Source organism: Amphimedon queenslandica, unplaced genomic scaffold (assembly GCF_000090795.2).
Source record: "Amphimedon queenslandica unplaced genomic scaffold, v1.1 AMPQUscaffold_13472, whole genome shotgun sequence".
NCBI classification, from domain to species: Eukaryota; Metazoa; Porifera; class Demospongiae; order Haplosclerida; family Niphatidae; genus Amphimedon; species Amphimedon queenslandica.
In genome coordinates, this window is record NW_003546292.1 from 1 (window position 1) to 3,191 (window position 3,191).

Here is a 3,191-nt window from a genome sequence, read left to right on the forward strand (position 1 = left end):
AAATATTGGTGAGGCTATCATGGGTTGCTCGGCAGGCTTATTAGCACCTGTAACAACTGTTATTTTTGCTATAAAAATAGTCTCCTCCTCGTGTTTATAGAGCACTGTCTCAATAGACTCCAAAATTCTCCTATTGGGGGTATATTTCCCCGGGGGGGAATATTTCACAAAATTACCTTTCAACCCTATTCACAAAAAATTTTTTTGCTTTTTTTCCTACTATTATTAGTATGATAAAAAATGATTGTCATAGATAAAAATTTTCACAAATTTTTTAAAACCGTGAAATTAGCGAAATTAAATCCCTGTGAAATATATGGTATTTTGGTTCCCCCACTCCTCTTGTAACACCACAGAGGATGGTCTCTGGATACCACATACACATAGCTCTAAATTTTTGTCAGTCAAAAATTTTACCAAAATTAATTTGTATTGATAAATTTTTGTCATTTCTGTTATAAAACGGTGTACTACCTACGTAGAGCAAAAATTTTTAAATGCCTGACAAATTTGATGTTGTATACAAAGTTATACAGGGTAGTTAATGTGAATATTATTATTACTATTATACTACCGTATTAGTGTTATTATTTTGTTGTTTTTTAGGTTCATCTGGTTTGTCCCTAGCAGTCCTGGTCTCTAGCCTTGAGGGAATGAGTGATGAGTATTTTAATGTGAGAGAGAAACTGGGACAACTTGAGAGCAAGTTAGAAGGATTGAAGAACATGACATCAGAAGAAATGAAGCAAGTAAGGCACTTTGTAGGACCCTAAGATGTGCCTATTGACCAGATGTGCTCATTAAAAATATGATCCCAACATTGATTATAAAATTTGGTTAAAGCATTTCATCACAAAATGGCTTTATAAAAAAACGAGCCAATTTTTAAAAAGCAGAGGCTATAGCCCATGGTTTTTACGAAAATTGGCTCTAAAATTTTTACTACATTTTCTGATACATATTGATGTCCTTATGCTACGTAGCAAGTTTGAGCTGCTTCCAAAAAAAACATTTTTTGAGTCATTGCCATTTTGAAAATTGGCCAATTTTTGAAAAAAAGCAAAGGCTATAGCCCATGGTTTTTTCCAAAAAATGGCTCCGAAATCACCCCCAATTTTTATTGTATTTTCTGATACATATTGATGTACTTATGCTGTGTAGAAATTTTGGTTTGATTCTGACTTTAAATTTTTTGAGTTACGGCCATTTTAAGAAAATACCAAAATTCTGAAAAGTATAGCCCATGGTTTTTTCCAAAAAATGGCTCCGAAATCACCCCCAATTTTTATTGCATTTTCTGATACATATTGATGTACTTATGCTGTGTAGAAATTTTGGGTTGATTCTGACTTAAATTTTTTGAGTTACGGCCATTTTAAGAAAATGCCAAAATTCTGAAAAGTACCTAAGGCTATAGCCCATGGTTTTTTCCAAAAAATGGCTCCGAAATCACCCCCGATTTTTATTGCATTTTCTGATACATATTGATGTACTTATGCTGTGTAGAAATTTTGGGTTAATTCTGACTTAAATTTTTTGAGTTACAGCCATTTTAAGAAAATGCCAAAATTCTGAAAAGTACCTAAGGCTATGGTTTTTTCCAAAAAATGGCTCCGAAATCACCCCCAATTTTTATTGCATTTTCTGATACATATTGATGTACTTATGGTGTGTAGAAATTTTGAGTTGATTCTGACTTAATTTTTTTAAGTTACGGCCATTTTTAAAAATTTACCAATTTTTGAAAAAAGCAAAGGCTACCGTATAGTGGGTAAATTTTGAGGGGCTAAATTTTGGTGATTGACATATTTTAATTTGGCGAATTTGTGGCCATGTGCCATTGAGCATGCGTATAATGGCTCAAAATGGCGGATTTTTATTTTGGCGAATGGCTATCAAAACGCCAAATTTAATTCCCTCCAAAATTACCCTTTATACAGTATATCTACCTCATAGTTTTTTCCAATAAGTAATGAGACTGCGTTACTGGTATTTTATCAAAAACTGCTAGGAGAGAATAATATTACATTTTCTGATAAATATGCATATACATGTGAAAATTGGAAGTGATTCCGAATTATCTTCTTTTTTTACCTGCTCTCTCTCTCCTCTTTTACTTTAGCTTTATTCTGATGTGACTACTGATGATACTGCCCAACTCTCTCCTTTGCAATTACACCAACAGCTCAAGTCAGTTCTAAATAGACTCGTCTCAAACAAGCAGCAACAACTGAAGCACTTTATTTGTAAGTATAATTTGCAAGAGTATAAAATTTTGTGCTTTGAGTTTTGGATAAAATAGCATGCCTACTTTCTTTCAGTAATATATTCATCTGATTCTACTTCTTATTTTTTGCTTTTAATTTTTTACTTTTTATTTTTAGACACTGTGGAGCATTTGTTGTCAGTTCTTTGGTCTCATCTTCAGTTTTATTTAGTTCACTGCCAGCCAACAGAAGAATATCATCAACAATCCATTAGTCAGTTCTCAAGCAAACCAATCAGAAACTTACAAGGTTTATTAATCACTTGAGTTTTATTGGAGTTTTTGTTATACTGTATATAGCTGGTAATTTTGGAGAGGGAAATTTTACTAATTTAAGCCAATCAGGGTTTCTTGCAAAGCACGCTAAGTGAGCTAAACAGCATGCTTCATGAGCTGACAAGCACTACAATACAGTACAAGGAATTTGGAGTGACTTTAAAATTTCATAAAGAATCTAAATTTGATCGGAATCAGTTCAAAATTTGATATACAGCATAAAGACATGTATATGTATCATAAAAAAATTATAAAAATGGAAAATTCTTTCCTAGTCATTTTTATGAAATTTGGCCAAAGACCAAAGGCTATAGTCTTTGGTTGTTTGAGCGACTTTAAAAATTAATACAAATCTAAATTTGATCGGAATCAGCTCAAAGTTGATACACAACTTAAGAACATGTATATGTATCAAAACAAATTATTAAAATGGTGAATCCTCTCCTTGGTGATTTTTTAAAATTATCCTGTGCTATAGTACAGGGACTTTGGCCCAATTTTTGAGGAACTTGACAATCCACTTACAAGGAGCTGCATATATTTGAACTTTTTGTGTGTATGCTCCATGGAACATGGCCTCAAATATGCCCACCAATCACCAAAACTTAGCTATATGGTTTACCTACATGTAACAATTCAATGCTAATGC

At 32.7% G+C, this 3,191-nt stretch overlaps 1 protein-coding gene across 1 annotated transcript; it reads left to right on the forward strand.

Moving 5' to 3' along the window:
* The first annotated feature begins 602 nt into the window (after positions 1–602).
* Positions 603–2,685, forward strand: LOC109580908 (nuclear pore complex protein Nup205-like). The gene is made up of 3 exons (XM_019994486.1): positions 603–749; positions 2,123–2,246; positions 2,385–2,685. The coding sequence occupies exons 1-3, from the start codon at positions 654–656 to the stop codon at positions 2,531–2,533; spliced, it is 369 nt and encodes a 122-aa protein (XP_019850045.1). The 5' UTR covers positions 603–653; the 3' UTR covers positions 2,534–2,685.
* The last annotated feature ends 506 nt before the right edge of the window (positions 2,686–3,191 follow it).

Excerpts from the sequence above, each read along its gene's own strand:
- LOC109580908 (XM_019994486.1), top strand. The coding sequence starts at position 654 with ATGAGTGATGAGTATTTTAATGTGAGAGAGAAACTGGGACAACTTGAG. Across the intron at positions 750-2,122 it reads CATCAGAAGAAATGAAGCAA|CTTTATTCTGATGTGACTAC; the intron begins GTAAGGCACTTT and ends CTTTTACTTTAG. Across the intron at positions 2,247-2,384 it reads ACAACTGAAGCACTTTATTT|ACACTGTGGAGCATTTGTTG; the intron begins GTAAGTATAATT and ends TTTTATTTTTAG.